General features: G+C 51.3%; 1 protein-coding gene across 30 annotated transcripts in view; it reads right to left on the bottom strand.

The window, feature by feature from the left end:
* The window catches only part of MEGF11 (multiple EGF like domains 11), a 368,856-nt gene that overhangs the window by 222,542 nt on the left and 127,739 nt on the right, over positions 1 to 18,575 (bottom strand). For 29 of the 30 annotated variants that reach the window (XR_014242115.1, XR_014242116.1, XR_014242117.1 and 26 more), the window contains 3 exons: positions 14,655 to 14,760; positions 9,875 to 9,976; positions 5,739 to 5,839 (listed from right to left, as the gene is read on the bottom strand). Coding sequence is in view for 25 of the 30 variants with exons in the window: in XM_082383269.1 (XP_082239395.1) it covers positions 5,739 to 5,839; positions 9,875 to 9,976; positions 14,655 to 14,752 (301 nt within the window). In the remaining 5 variants the exon portion in view is untranslated. Of the gene's footprint in view, positions 1 to 5,738; positions 5,840 to 9,874; positions 9,977 to 14,654; positions 14,779 to 18,575 lie in introns of those variants that run through there. The other variant, XM_082383256.1, reaches the window with a different exon arrangement.

Here is an 18,575-nt window from a genome sequence, read left to right on the forward strand (position 1 = left end):
ATGAACTGTGCATTGTAATTACTGTGGCATCTATGGCACCTGTGATAAACATTAACACTACTCACTAAATATCTCTGGCCCTGGGGCTTCCCTGGTGGCGCAGTGGTTGAGACTCTGCCTGCCAATGCAGGGGACACGGGTTCGAGCCCTGGTCTGGGAAGATCCCACATGCCGCGGAGCAACTAGGCCCGTGAGCCACAATCACTGAGCCTGCGCGTCTGGAGCCTGTGCTCCGCAACAAGAGAGGCCGCAATAATGAAAGGCCCGCGCACTGCGATGAAGAGTGGCCCCCACTTCCCGCAACTAGAGAAAGCCCACGCACAGAAACGAAGACCCAACACAGCCATAAATAAATAAATAAAAATTGTATAACTTAAAAAAAAAAAAACAGATTTATAAAAAAAAAAAAAAAAAAAATTCTCTGGCCCTCTGCCTTCAAGACCTGCCAGAGCCCTCTACTCTCTGCCAAGCCAACCAGCAACATTGCAGAGGGTGACTGCTCCATTAGCCTGGGTCCTGGGGTGACATTGACAAGAAGCAGACCCCAGCTGGCCCACAATGGACAAGTCATATGAACAAGAAATAAAATTTTATTGTTTTAAGCCACTGGGATTTGGGTGTTGTTTATCACTGCAGCATAACCCAGCTCATTCAGTCTGACATGGGCCAATATTTTCAAAGAACAGAGTTTCCTGAAATGCTCACTGCCCTATCTCGCAAGAAAAGAGAAAGAAGGAAATGTGTTGTACCCACTGATCTTCAGGAAATATTTGATGCTTGGGCAACCAAGAGTGGCCAGGACTCAGCTGTCTCTGTAGATAATGGGAGGGGACGGGCAGCTCTGGTGCAGATCGTTCTAGAAGGGCTGCCAAGGGCTCTGGGATGAGGATGGCAGTTCTGGGTCAGAGGAAATGGTACAAAGAGGAGGAAAAATAGGCCACCCTGCATCTGTACCAAGCTTTATGCTTTCCAGGACACTCTCACTGTTTCATCTTTCCTCCTTCCATGCACAGGGATGGTCCATCCTATGCCACAGTGGGTCCAGAGAGGCAAAGGGACTTGCCCAAGATTGCACAGCAAACTGGTGGCAGAGTCAACCAAGGTTTTCACTCCCAGGCAAGTGTCCTTCTAGCACCTGCCAAGAAACAGTCTCCAGGAAGGTGGTTTTGGAGGGAGGTCAATGTCCCCCTGTTCCTTCCCAGAGCACAGGTGATGCTCTTGTACAGGGTCCTGAGGACTCTGGCATCGAATGGGTTCTCACCAGGTTCTGGTGAACTTGGAGGTTTCTGGCCTCCAAGGGGTGGAGAGGGAGGAATGGAGGTTCAGGGGCTACAGGGCAGCAGCTCATGAGTGCTCCCAGGTTTACAAGCTTCTCATCTGGCACCCAGCACCCTGGGCACCATCCTTCACCCTCTCACTACCATTTCTCCCTCTCACAAGTTCCCAGACCCTGGGGTCTCCCCTGTCTCGTAGAGAGACAACAAAGCTCGTGGGTCACTGGCTGGTTCCCTCTCCCTTTCCTCCCATCACAATAAGCAGGACAGAGTCCTGGTAACGGCTGACACTCACCTGTTATGGGTTGAATTGTGTCCCCCTAAAATACATATGCTGAAGTCCTAACTCCCGGCAACACAGAATGAGACCTTATTGGAGATAGGGTCTCACAGAGGTAACCAAGTTAAGATGAGGTCATCAGGCTGGGCCCTAATCCAATATGATTAGTGTCCTTATAAAAGGGGAAATTTAGAGACAGACATTCACAGGGAGAAAGCCATGTGAAGAACAGTGTTATGGGGCCACAAGCCAAGGAACTACCAGAAGCTAGGAGAGGGGCCTGGAAAAGATCTTCCCTCCCATATGGTCCCTCAGAAGGAACCAACCCTGCTGACACCCTGATTGTGGACTTCTAACCTCCAGAACGGTGAGACAATAAACTCCTGCTGTTTAAGCCACCCAGGCTGTGATGCTTTGTAACTGTTTACCCTGTAACCTCCTGATCCTCATTCCATCTTCTCCCTTCTTCCTAAAATCACCTCCACTGACATCCCTCTCTGTACTCCATCCCCTCAGTGTCAATCAGCACATGACTTCCAAGTGCCCTAGCAACAAGCTGGTGCCCAGGAAGATATAGAAATCAATTTGAAGTAGAGACAGTTGGATGCATCAAAGAATCTAGACTGAGTGTGTGGTCCCAGATTCAAGTCCTAGCCCTGCCACTGTTGTGCTTTGGGAACCTGGGAGAAGTCCCTTCCTCACTTTGTACATAAGTGTCTCTCCTGTACTGTGATAAGGTTGAGTTAAATGATCTCAGCGTTTCCTTCCGGCTGTGAAATTCTGCAGTTCTCAGTCAAGATAATATGTGTTTGCGATCATTTTTGTACTCTTCCCTAGAAGTTTATTCTTGTAACCTCACCCTAGGGTCCACTTACTTCATGAACCTCTTTCCTCACTCCCATGACCACCTAGACTCTTACCAGTCCCTACCCGTTTCCCTTGATCAGGCCCCATCAGTTAACATGCTTGCAAAGCAGAATGAGTAGGCATTTAATAAATACTGGGTTGAAACACCCTTCAAGGGCTTCCTCTTCTGTCTGTAGCGGATTTCTCCTTAACACTCAGCAAGACGGCGTGGCTAAAAGACAGCCCCTCCTCTTTAGTCCTTTATACACCCTACTTTACAGAGTTGCCTGTCAAAGCACCGACAACACTCTGCTGCACGAATTTGTGAACCAGACCACCTCCTCCCACCAGGTCGCAGGCTCCCCGAGGCAGCAACCATCTCTCTTTTGCATCTACATTCCCCAGCATTTGCATAATAGGAAGCAACAAATATAAGTGGAGTGGATAAACATGAGCATATGGCAGAAGCTCTTCACCATGGGTTGGAGGACCCTTAAGGGTTTCAAGGGATCCATGAACCCACTGAAATTGTGTGCAAAGGACTGTGTGTACGTGTAGGTTTACCTATGTAGTGTGCATTTTCCCATGGAGAGGGTCCGTGGAGCCCTGAGAAATTAAAATAAAAGTCAAGGCTGAGGGCTTCCCTGGTGGCGCAGTGGTTGAGAATCTGCCTGCCAATGCAGGGGACACGGGTTCGAGCCCTGGTCTGGGAGGATCCCACGTGCCGCGGAGCAACTGGGCCCGTGAGCCACAATTACTGAGCCTGCGCGTCTGGAGCCTGTGCTCCGCAACAAGAGAGGCCGCGACAGTGAGAGGCCCGCGCACCGCAATGAGGAGTGGCCCCTGCTTGCCGCAACTAGAGAAAGCCCTCACGCAGAAACGAAGACCCAACACAGCCATAAATAAATAAAAATAAATAAATTAAAAAAAAAAAAAGTTAAGTCTTTAAAAAAAAAAAAAAAAAAAGTCAAGGCTGAAAAAAATGTTAAGACCCAAAGCCATGAAGTAGGGACGTGACATTTATTAAGCCCCTACCCTGTGCTGTGCCTGGTGGTGTAGGTGTTACTATTCCTACTTTGCATGAATGGAAACTGAGGTTCTGAGAGGTGACATCTTGGTTCATGAAGAGAGAAGTAGCCCGTCCAGGGTGGTTCAGAGCAGACTCTGGAGCCACACAGCCTAGGTTCAAATCCCAATACTATCACTTTCTAGTTGTGGGATCTTGGTCAAGTTACTTAATTACTCTGTGACTCAGTTTTCCCATCTGTAAAATGGGAGAAATAAGGGTACCTACCCCAGAGGGCTGTTGTGAGGAGTTGACGTGTTCATGTATGCAAAGTGATCAGAATGGTGCCTGGCATGGGGTGTGTACCCTGCAGACGATGAGGAGGAGGGTAAAGAGCAAGATGCTGGGACTGGCAGAGCTGAGCTGCAAACCCAGGCCTGTGGGACTCTTGCCCTTCAGTGCCATCACTGCCAGCACCCAGCATGCCACAACGCCCCATCTCGCTGCTGAAACTCTCCTGTGCCCTCCTAGGAAAAGCCTTCAGACCTGAAAGTGGCTTTTCTAGCTTGGCTTCCTGGAGGTGGACAGGCCTGTGGCACCAGTTTGGCAGGCAGTCCCTGGACGTTATATAAGGAGTAGGTGGGAGGTTATAAGTGGCCTTTCCCGGTCAGCAAGACTGAGCCTGTACAATCAGGACACTCTGCTTCTGCTCTGCTTTTCATGTTCCAAGAGCTTTACCAACATCCACGAATAGAAATTAGAAAGGGGATGAGCTCGTCCATTCCTGGAGCCCCATGCTGACGTCCAGAATCCCTTTATAATTTCCCTGAGTCCATCGCTGTGCCCTGAGCTCCAAAGGGCCACTCACAACCATCCTGCTCAGGCTTTATAAATCCCGCGTCCCACCCCACACCTGACGTTCACTCTGCTTCGAGCAGACAAAGCAGCAGCAGTAAAGCCTTCAACCTGATCTCACTTCTACACCTGGGCCCCCCCCAGTAACCCTATCCCAGGTGAAGTGTCAGCCAAGGCCTTGTTCCAGCCCAGTCTTCTGCCCTGCTCCTGGGAAACAGCCTTTTTGGGTTTGCTTTGGGTGAGTATCTTTGTATTTTTCCTGCGAAACCATCACTATTGCACTTATTTGCGAGAGCATTTTTCACTCTTTCCTATAATGCAATTAGAATCAAGTTTCTTTAGCATTAGTGGAGATGTAACATCAGTAGGGGAAAACTGTCATTTCATTCCCAACATCAATATGCCCACTCTGCCCAAATTCTCTCTCTGGTGCTAGCTTGCTCTACCCTCCCGAATGGCAAGGAGAATACTAAAGAGGAGATTCACTCTCCAAATCTGCCTCCAAATGAAGAGGCAGAAGCTCTGGGGCTGGATTCTCCTCTCAGTCATTAAACGGGGGCTCCTAGCTTCTCTGACACTCTCCTGCAGTTGAGGGAACCCCTAATGCCCAATGGAAAGCTCCATACTGGCCCCCTCTACTGTTCAGAGGTGAGTGGGAAAGAGTCCTCTAGACTCTGACAACAGGGCCCTACAATCGTCCTGCCAGAGAGGTTGAGTGACTTGCCCAAAGCAACATGCCTGGGAAGATGGGACCAGAGCCCAGATCTGCAGGCTCCTGGGTGTCTCCTACTGCATGACAATGCCCTCCACCCAGAGGGCCTGTGGCTGCCGGAAACTCAGCCCTTATCTCTCTGGGGGCACTAAGGCTTCAGTTTTCTGTAGACAAACAAGGGAAGAGATGACATGAATCTTTTATGCACCCACCTTTTCTTCAGTGTCTCCCAGTCCTTTTTGGAAATCCTCCCATTTACTGGAACCAGTCCCTTGTGAGCTTACTCTCGCCATCCTCCTTCTAGGTGCTACGATCTTGCCATCCAATGATCCCGCCCTCCCTGCTTCCTCTCTTCCATCCATCCATCCATCCATCCATCTATCCATGCATCGCTCCATCTCTCCATCCATTTATTCATTCACCTCTTCCTTCCTTCTTGAGCACCTCAGCTCTGTGCCAGGCACTCAGCACTTCTTCCCCAGTGCTCCTCAGAGCACCCACTCCAGAAGAGTCCACTTCTCTCCTGACCCCATCAAAGCCTAGAACTGATGTGCTTACATGCACCCTTTTAGGAGGTTGATCTGATAGACAAATCTGTGCTAACGCGTTTGCACCAGACCCATTATCCCCTCAGAACTGGCAGCAGGCAATGATTTCTGGAGCCCTCAGGTCAGCTGAGGCCTGCTGCCCAGGGCCTGGATAACAGCCCTACATCCCTTTCCCTTGTCCCCCTTCCCTCCCCTCCCCACTGCAGCCCCCACATACGTATGCAGAAGTCTCCGCTTTCGTAGTAGCCAGGACAGCACTGGGACCTCCGCCGGTACATGGTCCGGAGCCCACGCCGATACGCTGTCTTATAACTGATCCTAAGGCACAGAAGAGAAAGCCACTTGAAAGTATTGAAAATCAATCACTCCTGTTAGAATGATATTCGTGTTAAGCTATATCAAGGATGCCATTCAATAATTACTTTAAAATGCATGGCGGCTTCGAATATGATGGAACACAATAAAGAAGAATCGATGGTGGGATCTGGGCCATTGTGATGCAGAATGTATTACTGACATGGCGGCAGCATTTGCTACACCTGCTGACTTCTCCCCAGTCCCTTCAGAGCGATACTTAGAAGGGCTGCAGAAAATACTTTCTGGGTGACACTGTGGACAGTAGCTAGGGACTTCTGAAAACCTCCAGACCCAGGGCTGGAGCAGCCCATGGGGTGACCTTGATAGGAACTGGGCCCTGAGAGTTTCTATGCCAACTGCCACCTCCCCAACCATGATTGCTCATGGCCCTCTGGAGATTGGTCCACCCAGTTGGAGAACAGAAGCCAAGTCAGCAAAAGGACCCTCCGAGTCTGACTAGGTCCCAGACAGTAGATTAATCTCCCTCCCACCAAAAATAACACCCCCTGGGGAAGAGCTTCGCGTGCCATCTTGGGAAGGCTCAGAACCAGCTCTGCAGAGGAAGAAGCTAAGATCCAGAGAGCAGAAGCTCTGGACGGGAAGTCAGAGACCTGGGTTCCAGTTCTTATGTTGACCTGGGTGTTGAGACTTTGCCCTGTGCCACAGAGATTTATAGGCAAAATCACTCAGTCTCTACCTGAGGCAGGTAGCATTATTATGCCCCCTTTATTTCTTTCTTAGAGTTTTTATTCTTATTTTGTTTTATGTACTCTCCCCCTTTGTTTTCTGGATGAGAAAACTGGGAAGTTAAATCACCTGTTCGAGGTCACACAGCTAGTAAGTTTCAGAGGCAGAATTCAAACGCAAGTCACTCTAATTTCAAAGCCACTGTGCTTAACCTACTGCCCTGTGCCAGTTCCCAAGGGGGTGGCTTTCTGGGCTAATGGGATGGCCATCATGAAGCAGTAGGACAAGGGAATGAATGGTGTGAGGACAGAGTCCTAAGGAGGGAGTCAGAATTGGGTACTGACAGGCAAAACCCCTTCCTCACACATAAGGTCAAAATGGAGGAGATTTGAAGTGGCCATTAAAGACCAGAGAGAGGAAGTAACTTCCCAAGGTCAAGGTGTAACTTGGACTCAACCCAAGTCCTCGGGCCTTGAAGCCAGAGCTCTTTCACTTCCCCACCAGCACCCCAGAGGAGCCTGCCCTGTGGACCCCTCCTTGGGGGACAGAGCCACGGGGTGCAGTCACTGGAGATGCCTACAGCCTGCTTTCCATGGAGGGTCAGGCCAACTTGGGCAGGGAGTCCTACAGCACAGCCTGGGCCAGCCCTCCCAGGGCTTACAGCCCTCGCTTTACGACAAATGACAGTGCAGGACTCCAGGGAAATCTGTGATATTTGGGAATGTTGCAAACTAAGGTCATTCTACTTTGTCAAAAATCCATAAGGGAAGGGAAGCCAGCCTCTAAGTGAAGCTACTTCGCCGGTACAGGAAGGCAGCTCCCGGCAATGTCAGGAGTTGTATAAGCCTCCGAGATAAAGAATGACTCAAGGTTGACTAAGAAGTCACTCAATCCATGCCTCCCACCAAACAGAGTTATCCCCAAGCCCTTCCAGGGGAGAGGTGGTCTCAGAATCATTAAAGCCTCCCTGGAGAAAGATGTCCCCCACTGCTTCTACCTTCCCGTCCTTGCTGGCTCCTTTCCTCTGGAAGGAGAGGGAAGGGGCCAGGGGCCAGGCTGCTATAAGAAGGATACTGTGTTCAAACAAGCCATTCCACACTGAGGGTGACTGATGGTGCTGCTGTCAGCCTGCTCACTCTGGGTCATCAGGAAAGCTGCAAAGCGACTCAATAATTCAGCAAAATACTTCATGTTCCAGGAATGCAGCCTGTTTTAATAAGCAGCCACTCACTCACCCTTCCCCAGTGGTGACGGACGGCAGCGCCAGCCTCCAAGTACCCAACAAAGCCACTCCTCAGAGCAAGCTTGGCTCTGGCACAGGGCCTGACAGAGTCATGGAGGGAGCAGGACTTTTCTTTCTGCCTCTGCCTTTGACCAGGGCCACAGGCAGCTAACTTGGCCAATTAGGGGAGGTTAAGGGGACGCAGTAATGGCTGAGTCGTTCCTATCAGATCAACCCTCCTGCAAACAACTATGCAACCTGGGGGAAATATAAAAAACAACTACCTGAAAAGCACTAGAGAGAGAACAAAGGCAGATACTGGAGGGAAGTAGACACTTCAAAAAAGGGAATGACACCAGGAAAGGTGAGCCCAAGGGCAGGCCCCAGTCAACAATATTCCAGGCGGCTAAAATTCAGATAGAGGACACACAGCCTTACTGGTCTGAAGAACCACAGGACAAGCTGAGGGTAGACCCAGCAACTAGAAAGTGACAAAGAAACCCTAGAAAGGAGAGAGCCACAAGGAGGAAGCCCCATATTCTTTGTAAAATCTCTGCGCAAACTTCTGGCCCCTGAATTACACGTGTACAGGGCAGGTTCCAAGCAGTCCAAAAAAGGCTGAAAATATGAACTTTCAGAGTTTGGAAACTGAGTTTAACCAAGTTAATTGGCTGCTAAAACAAACAAGCAAACAACAACAACCACAAATCTGGAGGAACACAAGAGAATTCAGTCTCTACAGTCTCTGTTGTTCATAACGCCCAGAATACAATTCAAAACTACAAGACACATTAAAGAAACTAGAAAATTGTACCTCTATAAGAAGCAATCAAGGAAGACCAACCCTGAGATGACCCAGATGTTGGAATTAGCAGACAAGGATTTTAAAGCAGCTATTATATCTATGCTCAGTGTTTCACAACAAGTTACTAGAAAAACCCACAAAGAAAACCAGGACTTTGGCCTTCCAGCATAGAGCAAGTTTCCCCATCCACATTTCTGTCCACCATGATTCCTGCATAACCTCGAAGAGCGACCAGGCCCACAAAGAGGAAGCAAAAAAATCTGGAAACAACACAGATGCTCAGAAACTAGGAAACGGGCCTACCAGGTAGCCTCTCTCTCATTCCCTCACTGACCTTTCATCTGCTGAATTTTCACCCCTCAAATAACAAAGCTACCTTGCCTGTATCTAATACCTCACTTTTCCCCACTTTCCCCTGCTCTTTTCACAGTATTTGCACATCCCTGACCCTGCAGGTAGGTAGGGCAAGGATCATTACACATTTGATGAGTACACAGGGAGTCCCAAAGTAGAGTGACTTGCGCAGGGTCATCCAACAAAACATGTTTTCTCTTCCTTCCTCTCCTGCCTCCCTGGTGCCAGGAGGGCAGGGCATGATTTCCAGGAGGACTGCAGAATTCCCACGTGCAGTCGTTCAGATGCAGTGCTTCCCATGGGCAGCCTGGCCAAGGCGCCAAGAGGTGCTGGACTATAGCCTGCACCCTGTTCTCCAAGCCGGGTACGCTGCACGGGGCTACATGTGCTCTGACGGGGGCCCTCTGAGGTTGGATTTCCCCCAGAAGCAGACCCCGAGGCAAGGATTCAAAAGCAAGCAGCTTATCTGGGAGAAGATCCTAGGAAGCACTGGGAGGGGTAGTAAAATGAGACAGGAAAGTAAAGGCAGCCAGTTCAGGGTGTACTTTTGAGCAGCCTTTTGCTGTGGGTGACTGAGGTTCCATCCCACTGGGGACCACAGATACGTGCAGAACATGCCTCAGAGTTGGGTAAGGAACTTCTTACCCTAAGGGTAAGGAAGCTGGCATATATTTTCCACTAACTCCCCATCTGTCATTGGGTGAGGGATGCCCTCCAAGGGCAGTAATTCTCTAGCACTTCTAGCCTGCCCTGCCCATAAGCTGCTCTGACTCCAAAGAAGCCCTCGGCAGAGCCTCTCCCGTGAGTACCAAGAGTGGGTACCAAGGGGATGCAGGCCGTGCACTGACTCCATCTGCTAGGGGGGCAGGAAGGCGAGCCCGAGGGCCTGCCTCTTTCCCCCCGCTCACCATCTCAGAGAGGTACTCACCGGTGCCTGGTACACTTGAACCAGTTGAGGATGTCTGTGCATCGCGTGTAGTAGATCTGATCAAAGGGGTGTGCGTACGATTCCTGGACGGTCACGGCATAGCTGAGAACCAGACAGGAGACGGAAGCTGTGGTCAGCACTTGGGAGGCAGAGCTGGTATTCAGGATGGGGTCTCCCTCCCCAGGGGAGCCAGGCCCCACAGCCAAGTGTCCAGGGGCTCCAACCCCCCCCCCACCCCAAGCCCACTCTCCTCCTCCTGCCCTGGGTACCCTCCGCATTCAAACCTCCCTGACTCCAGGTTAGATCCAGGACACACCCCTTACTGCCCTTCGGCCCAGCTCACTTTCCGAAGTTCTGGTTCATTTGTTCATTTAACAGAGAATAAATAAAGGAAGGTTTCCATTTATTCTATGTGGCTCTGGAAGGCCCAAAGCTAGCAAGTTTTAAAATACTTAATGTTTGTTCAGATCTTTATGGTCTTCAGAGCACATGCACGGAGGCTGATCTTTGCAGCAACTCTATGGAATAAGTGGTCCCACTTTACAGATGAAGAAATGAAGGCTTAGAGGCAGCTTGTCCAGGCCACACAGCTGGTACCAATAACTGTTAATATTTGAATGCCCTGTGTTAAATGTTTTAAGCCCTCTTAATCCTCACACAATCTTTTTTTTTTTAATTTCTCATTATTATTTTTTGGCTGCGTTGGATCTTCGTTGCTGCACGTGGGCTTTTCTCTAGTTGTGGCGAGCAGGGGCTACTCTTTGTTGCAGTGCGCGGGCTTCTCATTGCGGTGGCTTCTCTTGTTGCGGAGCACGGGCTCTAGGCAGTCAGGCTTCAGCAGTTGTGGCTCGCAGGCTCAGTAGTTGTGGCTCACGGGCTCTAGAGCACAGGCTCTGTAGTTGCGGCGCATGGGCTTAGTTGCTCCACAGCATGTGGGATCTTCCTGGACCAGGGCTCGAACCCGTGTCCCCTGCATTGGCAGGCGGATTCTTAACCACTGCGCCATGAGGCAAGTCCCCTCACACAATCTTATAAGGTAGGTGGTGGCATTGTTATCCTCATTTTACAGATGAGGGAACTGAGCATCAGAGACGTTAAGTGACTTCCCCGAGGTCACCCATTACCCTCTGCTTTATTATGTCTCTAGTATAGCTGGGGATGCATCGAGGACATGCCCCCAGACCTCCTGATCGAAGTGGTATCTTGTTACCTGCCTGTTAACTGTAAACCTGGACCAGGGGGTAGAAGCCACAGGAAAGCAGCTCCCAGCTCCATCAAAATAAGCCTTTCCACCTGCCCACGCTGGCAGGCGAGGTGTGAAAAGGCAGTCAAGCCAGGGTGTAAGGTGAGGACTCACACTTCCTATGCAGGCTGGGAGAGGACCTCAGCTGAGATTTTAGGGATTAATTTTTATGTCAGTTGGTATTGTTCAGTGTTTTTCCCCAGAAGGCTCACTCACTTGGGCCAGATGGCCAGGTCCAGGCTATAAAAGCCCGTCTGCTTTGCCTGAGAAAACTGTCGGTTTACTTGCAGGGGGGCTGAGGAAGGCCAGCCCCCCGAGTGGGTCTCTAGCAGGCTCTCTGCTGCCAGAAATGTCAAAGGTCTAGAATTGAGAAAGAGGAAGCCAGGAGCAGTCAGCAATGCACATGGACTCAGGGTGGCGGGAAATTCTGTTTCTCTGAAGCATGGAGGATGTGAGAAGGGCCCTTGCTGAGCCTCTACCAGCCGGCACATCAGAGACACATGTCTATGCAGACATGGCCTGAACCCATGTCAACTCCAGGCTTGGAGAAACTGAGCTCGACACCCGCCCCTGGCGTCCCAAAGCCCCTTCCAACTCTGAAAATCTATGACCCTGGGCTCCTGCATCTCTACTGAGTCTCTCACTTAGAGGCAGGGGCTCTGGGTCAAGTTGGAACCCTGTCACTTGCTAGCAGCCTGTCCTTAGATATAATACTCAGCTGGTATAAGCTTCCATTTCCTTACCTGTAAACCTATGATAAATATTACCAGGGACTTCATATCATTATTGCAAGGATTAGGATGGCAGTGATAGTATCTATCTCTCAGAGTGGTGGGAAGGTAAAGCAAGATAACACAGGTAAAATGCTCAACACAAGATAATACACATAAAATGCTTAACAGGTACACTGTCAGTGTCTAATAGATGCTGGCCATCATCATTATGTGACTGGCAGTGACACACCTCCTTGCCAGGCACTGAGGGATAGTTCCTCCCTGACCGTAATACGGGATGGGGAGCAAGACCGCACACAGACTAGACTCCCTGCCTTTGTTAAGCACCTGGGGGAATCAGGCACCCCTTCTAGCACAGACAGGGACAGTGGGTGCTCAGAGAAAGGGCATCAGCCCAACAGAGACGGTGGGGAGGGCGTCATGGGGAACAGATCCAGCTCTGCAGGGGTGCCCTGAGCCAAGTGAGTCAGGCAACCAGAACTTGAACCAACTCCAAGTCCCCGGGTGAAGCGTGTGCCCCTGGTTTCATGGCTGGGTGGTTTAACACGCTCATTTGCCAACACGCTAACGAGGGGCCAGATTAATCTTGTAAAGCTGGGCTTTGCTAGCCAGGGGAGGTCTTTCTGCTGGGTTTTATGGTGGAGGGGCATAATTAACGAGGAGCCTGCCAGAAGCACTAATCCAGATGGGAAATTCTCCCTAAGCGGTCTCCGGGGACCAGGGTGTGTTTCTGGAATGACACAGACTAGACTCATCCACGTGTAGATGGCAATGGAGCTCAGTTGGAAGAGCCAAGAAGAAGGAGGTGCCTGGTGGCACAGGGCATCACAGCAAGACCTCCTCCCTAGGGGCTGGAGAAGCCCCAGACCTCCTTTTAGCTGCTGGAGTCTCTCCTTGTCCTCCCATCAAAGCAGTAACTTCAGCTGATAGTCTGAACAGCCTGAAACGCCGGCTCAGTGCAGGTTCGGATCAGAATATTTCCACATTTCAAATGTATTCATGTCGTGCAGGTTTAGAAAATTAGAGAGTTTGGTTTAAGTTTGAACTGGTCCACTGGTGCAAATGGCACTCAGAGAAGAGGAAAGTCAGGGTGGGTCCTACCATCAGGGAAGGCTTCCTGGTGGAGGGGTTGGAGGCACTGGGAAAGGCAGAGGTGAGCAGACAGGGAGGAGGCGTTCCAGAAGCCAGGATACAGCACAGACTTCGGCAGGAAGCAACAGAGTCCCAGCTGGGAAAGGTGGATGAGACGGGGATTGCTGAGACTGAAGTCTGCAAACCAAAGACTAATGTGGAAGTCACCTGCTTTCTCCCTCACCCACTGGGAAATAAAGATTTACATTCACCGAAGCCAGAAGAGGTAAGGGGCCTGGATCACCACAGAATCACGTGGAAAGCTTATGAAAACTGCATATGCCTAAGCTCTACCCCATACCTACGGAATCAGAGTCTCTGCGGAGAGGACCCAAGAGAATCTGCTTTTCATCTGCACTTCAGGGTGCCTGATGTGCAGTAAAGTCTGTGATAACTGTTCCTGCAAAGCTGGAGTTGTCAACAAGGATAGACAATAATTGAGCTTCATGGTCCTCAAAGCCCTTTCATGAAACTGGTACCTTGATCATCCAACAAGCCTGTGAGGCAGGGGTAATGATTCCCCCCGCTTTACAGAGGCAGAGGTAGGCTCCGAGTTGTTCAGAGACATCCCCAAAGTCACAGGGCTAACAGATGGCAAACTCCAGACTGGTGTGAACCAAGGTCTCATCACTGATCTCGTGTTCTTCCCACTTCACCAGAAAGGAGCACGCTGGTGGCAACGCTGCCTTCCGCTCCAGCCTCGACTCTGTCGGGACCCCTCGTGGAGCACCCGGTCACTGGAGACCACGCTGGTGTGGGCACCATCCCTCTGCCTCCCAGCCAGTCCCGCCAGGCCCTGGGTGAGGGGACTTTCCCTGCGTGGGGCTGGGGCACTCACCCTCACAGGCATGGAGCACGGCCCTCCCCACTCACCTGCCCTCCTCCACCATCCGCTTCCCCCATCGGGCCCTCATCTTCATTTTATTCATTTGATTTATTAACATCTAAGTGACAGAGTCATCCTGGTCAGCATGGCCAATCAATTCCAGGGTTTAATTTGGTTTTTCCTGATTGGGTCTCTGGTCACTGTCTTTCTGCTCACCAAAATCGATACTTTCACCTTGTGCTTCAAAGTCAGGCCATCTGCAGAGCCCCGGCCTGTTCCCCCTGGACCTAGTGCTGCAGCCAGAATGCAGCTGCCCTTCCCCTGTCAGCCCTCTCTAACCCCACCAGATCAGAAGCAGCAGGGCCCCCTCACCTACCCTGCTCGGGCAGGCTGCTGGCTGCCCCGCACATCTGAGCCGCTGCATCGTTGCCAGTCCTGGGAGACCAGGAAGGCATCGTGGCATTGGAGAACAGTTCATCTGGACCACAGTCTCTCACTGCACCCCACCTGTCTGGGGATGGGCACTGAGGCCCTCTGGGCCTCTACTTCCTCATCTGTAAAATGGGTGTAAGTGCAAATGCAGGGAGGAATACTGTCAACTACCAGACTGCATCATTCACGTTGCCTGTCACTCAACGCCCCCACCCTGACCCCCAGAGCACTGAGTCTCAGACAAAATCTACACAGCTTTGGCCCACCTTTCAGCACCTGTGCTGTGTCCCCAGCTGGACTGCAGGCCCTTGGTAGACAGCTTCCGTACCTCCTGCCTCTGCTTTTGTCCCAACAGTGCCAAGCCCAGGGTGAGGCCCCGAGGGAATGTCTGGCTGTCCAAGAACCGCATCTTACCTCTCCCAGTGGCTGCACACGTTGGGGTCCTCGGGGTTGAGGGAGAGGACGGTTTGCAGGAGGGAGCAGACAAGGAGCCCTGCCACTGAGAGCACCATCCTGGGCCCTGCGCGGGAGAACAAAGGAGGCAGCGTCATTAATCAGACCGTCTTCCCAGGCATCTGTTTGGGGCCACGACTCCTCGCATGAAGCGGCGGAAGAGGCTCGCTAAGCTGCAAAGTTTCCCATCGTCATCGTGTAATGAGCAGCTGATATTTCACACTTGCAGGCTTTGACTAACACCGTAACACTTCACCACTTCTGAGTAACCGGGCAGTGGGAAGGCTGAGTCAGGGAAACGTTGAAATTTTAGGCCAGAGCTTCTGAAAGTTTTTTGGTTCATGGACTGCTTTGAGAATCTAATGAAAGTTACAGAACTTCTCCCCCACAAAATGCACACATGCACGACATTTGGCTGTGATTTCAGGGTGCCCTCAGGCCCCTGAGCCCATCCTTGGACCAAGAACCCCTGATCTTCTACCTTAAGGACAACACCCTCCCCCTGTCCCTTCTCCCTCATCTTTGATGTGCTTTGCCCATTCACTTCCTCTCTCTACTCCCTCCTTCAATGAAGACAGAGAAAAAAGGTGTCTGGTATGGCCCTGGGGACAGGTAAGCTGAGAAAACCCTTCTTAGCAGCTCTGGTGCAACAAGCCACCCAGAAGGCTGGCCCTTGCTTTTCTTGTTCCCATGGGCTGTCAGCCATTGACACCCAGGGTGATGCATCTCTGCACGTCATACCAAACCGGGGGCGAAGGGCTTGGACAGCCTGGTAAGGGGCTTTGAGGAATCAGCTTGTAGAGTTTGATCCTGGCCCCTGAAGTGACAGCCTGAGTCAGGGGTTAAGTGGGCCTACACAGATACCAAACCCCTTGGTCCCTGAACTGAGGATTCCCCAACAAAGGGCCCCTCATAGAGGCAGAGAACCATTAAGGTGGGAGCAGCTGAAATGACCTCGGAGGCTCCTTCCTGTTCAGGGCTCCGTGGTCCTACAGCCTTAGAGAACTGCCCAAGGGTTCCCACCTGGTGAGGGTGCAGGGGGCCTCAGAGCCACCCGCAGGGGACCCGCAATTCATATGTGCTCAAACATCAGCTACAGACTGAACAAACACTATGACTCAGAAAGATAGCACTATATTTCAGGTGTTCACAGATGCGATCGTGATTTGCTTCAGAGCTTTACTGAATTCAAAGGACCTTTTATGCTCAATCAGCCACATTAAAAAAAAAAAAAAAAGCAGCTTCTAACAACTGGGGGCAGGGATGGTACAGAAACTCTTTTGACATTGGAAAGGGGTCCCCAGGGTTGAAATGGTTGAGGATTTCTAGTCCATTGACCTGGAGTTTACCGACGAGAAGCACTCACCCTTCTTGGGGACGAGGACGAGTGACATGGATCTTGCACACACCCCCGTCTGTACTCAGAGGGAAGCTAAATGGAGCATCTGCCTTCGTGAAAGGTTAAACTCTCCCCTCCCAGCCCCCATAATTTCCTTGTTAAACTCTTTCTTAGCAGCTCCTTCAAAGATAAACAAATTGTCACAAATTCTGTGTAACCACGGGGGTCCAAATGATGATTAATGAGGTTTTTCCCTCTGAGATCTGGAAATAATCTGGCTAAATGGATTCTGAAAATTGGTTAAGAAAGAGAAAAGCGATTCTGGTGCTTCTGCACAATTTGCAGAATGGCAGTTGCAAGCCACGGCCGCTCCTAACTCCCCCATACGCTCACCCCACCTGCCCCCAGGCCTCGGAGGCCCCATGAGCACCTGGACAGAGGGCACCGCACTCACTGGACCCTACACAGCGCTAGGGCTGCCGGTCATTTCAACACATTCTCCTCAAAGAGAAGGCGAGACCTTCACCTTTGGGAGGAGAAAGAGCCTGCCCAAGACATGGCACTGAGTTTGGAGGATGAGCATCTTCTTCCAGGTGAGGGTTGGGCTGATCAGACGTCAAATAAATCAAGTAACGAAATAAACGAAGGGACAGGCGCGCTGAAAGGCATAACGTCCGGACGCAAACTGCAGAGAATGTCTCATCTTGATTCGCTCCACAGCCCTGTCTCGTTACTTTGGCCGCTCCTGTAATCTCCAGTATTCTCCCGAGAGGACCCCCTGGCCACATCTTCAAACTTACAAAGCTTATAATATCAAAGAGTGAGGGCACCGGGACTAGAGGAGACTGTGCCTCTGGCCCCTTTTGATCCTTGTGATGGAAGAGGGGTGGCAGATGGAAGTAACTAGGATCGCGGCTACAATTCGGGAGATCTGTTGAAATCTTTGTGAAAACCTTTCTCTCTGAGTCAGATCTGGGCAGGACAGTTTGGCTGACTCCCACTGGGCAGTGATATACCTGGGCACCAGGGCACAGAGAGGGTGACGGGTGTGTGCATAAGCACACAGGAGGTGGAAATGGATGCGGGAGCACAGGACACCGCCAGCCAGGTGGCATTTACACAGTCTGAGGCCTCACTCCTCCGTTACTGTGTGTGTGTCAAGGCTACCGAGCAGGGGACGCTCCCCAGGACTCACACCCAAGCCTCGATCAGCCCTGTCACCAGCATTCGCAAAGTTCGCCATCTGAGGCCAAGCCCACCTCTGTGGTGGTGTGGTCGGGGGAGAAAGATGTCAGCCTGTGGGTGGAAGAGGTGACTCCCCTAGGACACCCTCAGCCCTCAGACTTTTTCTTTGAAGCGGCCATTCTAAAAGATGCAACCTTATCACCCATCCCTCCTCCCCAGTCAGGCTGGTCCCATCTCCTGCTCTTTCTCACTGCCAAGCCTTGCTCACACGGCTCCCCTGCCCTCAATGCCCTTCTTCCTCAACTCTGCACATCCAAACACCTGCCACGCCAGGTCCAGCTCAGGCCCCAGCCCCGCTGCCCCCCCTGCAGGGCTTGGCACCTACCGCATGCCAGCACACTACACTCATGTAGCTTCCAGCCCGGCCAGCCGGTCCAGCGCCCATCACCTCCCATCTTGCCCTGACATCTTTCCCAGCAGGTTGACTTCATCTTCCCGATGTGTCCGTAAATGCTTTGAGGCTGGGGTCAAGTCCTAGTCTGTTGCCAGTCAGTTCCTTTTGGGAACTGATTTTAGAAAATGTGTTTCTACTTGTCTCCGACACTTCACTGAGGTGGAGTGAAGAACAGCCAGAAAGGAGCCATCCCCACCTGGGGGCAACTCATAGTCATTAACTTTAATGGGGCTTCCCCGGGCTCGCGCTCTCTCTCTCTCTCTCTCTCTCTCTCTCTCTCTCTCTCTCTCTCTCTCTCTCTCTCTCTCTCGCTCTCTCTCTGAGGACAGATCCCAAAGACATATACTTATGAGATGACTGAGGGAAAATCAATCCCACCGCGATGGTTATTAGGCCGACTCTATTCGGAGTAACAGAGGTTAACTCAGCAGTCACCATCTGATTTGGGGCGTTAATAATTAGATAAGAAAATGCCCCTGGTTTCACTTCAGAGGAAGAGAGCATGTAAATAGATCAGCCGGTTCCCTCCCCTCTGGCCCATGCTCCCTGCATAGTAAGGAGCAGAGGAAGGGAGTGACGTTCCAGAGGTGCAGAAATTTCTTTCCTGACTGGGGGTATGGCTGCTTTACACCTGCTGAACTGGAGGTGAGGCTCACACCTAGCAACAGGTGTAGTCACTCCACACACCTGGCAGGGCCTGAACTAATCAAACTCCTGGAGTGCCACCTGCCCAGCCCTGGGCCGTGCTTCCAGGACACAAAGAAAGAACACGAGTCAGCTGCAGCCCATTTGTGGAGATGAAAGCAGCAAGCTGTTAAGTCCCCCTGGAGGCCTATGGAAAACTTGGTGGAGGGGATGGGACTTAAGGCACACAGAATGCGCACAGGGAGAGGGCAAATAAAGG

Source organism: Balaenoptera borealis, assembly GCF_965194805.1.
Source record: "Balaenoptera borealis genome assembly, chromosome: 3".
In the NCBI taxonomy this organism is placed as follows: domain Eukaryota; kingdom Metazoa; phylum Chordata; class Mammalia; order Artiodactyla; family Balaenopteridae; genus Balaenoptera; species Balaenoptera borealis.